Here is a 1,761-nt window from a genome sequence, read left to right as displayed (position 1 = left end):
ATGGACCTCTCCGTTTTGCCAAACAACAACCATCCTGATAAATTCCTGCAACTGGAGGTTAAATCTTTAGTGAAAAACTCTGCCTTTCTACCAGCCAACTGGGCAAAATTCCCAGAAGCAGCTTTACCTGGAGTGCAGCGGTGGCACAACAGGATCTATTTACAGGTAAGGTCTAAAAGAGGCTGACATTTTCCTGATTTTTCTACCTTGTTTTAAGGATCAGGAGAAAAATTACGTGACAGTGACAGATCAGCTGTAGTTTCAGCTTCTTGCATCTCTTAATCGGCATCGTTAATATTCCTGTGTATTCTCCCATGGACATCAGCAAGGATCAGGCTCCATGAGAAGAGTTACTCTCTTCAGGGGGGTCCACTGACTTTATTTTGGTGTATTAGGATTTCTACTGCTCTTTATAACATTTTCATTGCATTTTCCATAAAGTCTACTGAAGTCAAATACTTAATTGTACTAAAGGTGTGTGTGGAATATGCTCTCTGAAGTAAGAAAAGCCCCAGATTTAAAACTGAAAGTGAAGTCATATCCATTAAACTTGATGAAAAGGCACGTTAGAGGGACATGAGAGATTCTTGCTACAAACGTATATATCTACATAGTGCACCACAACTTCCTTTTTATTTTCCTTATATTTTTCCCTCATTCAACTTTCGCCTTCCTAGTATACTGAAAGACAACTGTCGGAAGTGTGAAACATGCTGACTGCATTAATCCAGGTTATTATATAGGTAGCAGCAGTTTCTTGGTAAAAATGTAAATGTGCACTGCCTAGCAGAGGCCCTGGATCTGGCGGAGGAGAAGTTCATGTCTGGATCAGCAGCAGTACAGCTGCATCAGCTCACACCCCTCTGGGCCCCACTTGCTGCTCCACAGTGCTCCTTCCCTGCTGCCCGGGGAGCCCCTCGCCTTTCCCCATCCCTAGCACGAGCAAAAGCTCCAAGGTCTGGTTCTTGTCAAGGGATGGAGACATACATAAGTGGTTGGGGGTGAGGGGAGTGATGGAGAAGGGTCTACATTCTCAGGATCGTTCGTGTGGGGATCTGATTCCCCAGGGAAATGAGGAGTAAGAGCCAAAAAAGCTAGATCCTGGGGGAAGGGAGGAGAATGATGCTGAAAGTCTCCTACAGCTACTTCCTGTTGCACTTCTCCCCTTTCAGACATTTCTCCCCATCAGCTCTCTAAACCCTCCCAGAGTCCATTCCAGTCCTCTTCCAACTGCAAAAGTCCTCTCCCCGTGACACCCGCTTCCATGCTCCCCCCTTCCTTTCCCGAGCTTCTTCCTTACCCCAAGCACCCTTCCCTCTGCCTACTCCACTGCCTCCAGCCACTCTGTTCGTGTTGTATAATCTTTGCTGGCGGCTCCCCAGGGAGAGCTGGGGCAGGCAAAACGCGGCCGCCCGTAGTGTCCCATGCAAACAGCCCTAACCAAGGGACGGAGCCTGAAGGATCCCAAACTATAGGGTATGGTGCAATGCTGGCCTCACCCCCTGCCCCCATCTAAGCCCCTCTTTTATGCAGGAGGGAGGCAGCCACACACAGAGCCTCTGCAGCAGCAGGGATCCTTCTCCCCATTGTTGTCAATCAGGACGCACTGTCCCTGAGCCAAGGCTGCAGAGCTGCGGGAGGATTAAAAATGTGTAGAGAGCCCTGTGCTTTTTTGCTTTTTTGACTTGTGCTCTGCTTTTTTTTTTTTTTTTTTTTTTTTTTTTTTTTTCACCAGCGGGGGGGTTTTCCGGGACCTCTGGG

At 47.8% G+C, this 1,761-nt stretch overlaps 1 protein-coding gene across 1 annotated transcript in view; it reads left to right on the top strand.

Annotated features, from left to right (window-relative positions):
- The window catches only part of MINAR2 (membrane integral NOTCH2 associated receptor 2), a 9,634-nt gene continuing 7,873 nt past the window's right edge, over window positions 1-1,761 (top strand). Inside the window, exon 1 of the mRNA XM_041401135.1 lies at window positions 1-165. Within this exon, the coding sequence (XP_041257069.1) occupies window positions 1-165 (165 nt within the window). The remainder of the gene's footprint in view (window positions 166-1,761) is intronic.

The sequence above is a fragment of the Onychostruthus taczanowskii genome, unplaced genomic scaffold, assembly GCF_017590055.1.
Source record: "Onychostruthus taczanowskii isolate IOZ18803 unplaced genomic scaffold, ASM1759005v1 scaffold186, whole genome shotgun sequence".
Lineage (NCBI taxonomy): Eukaryota > Metazoa > Chordata > Aves > Passeriformes > Passeridae > Onychostruthus > Onychostruthus taczanowskii.
Note: the sequence above shows the minus strand (reverse complement) of the source record. Positions and strands in the feature narration are given on the sequence as shown.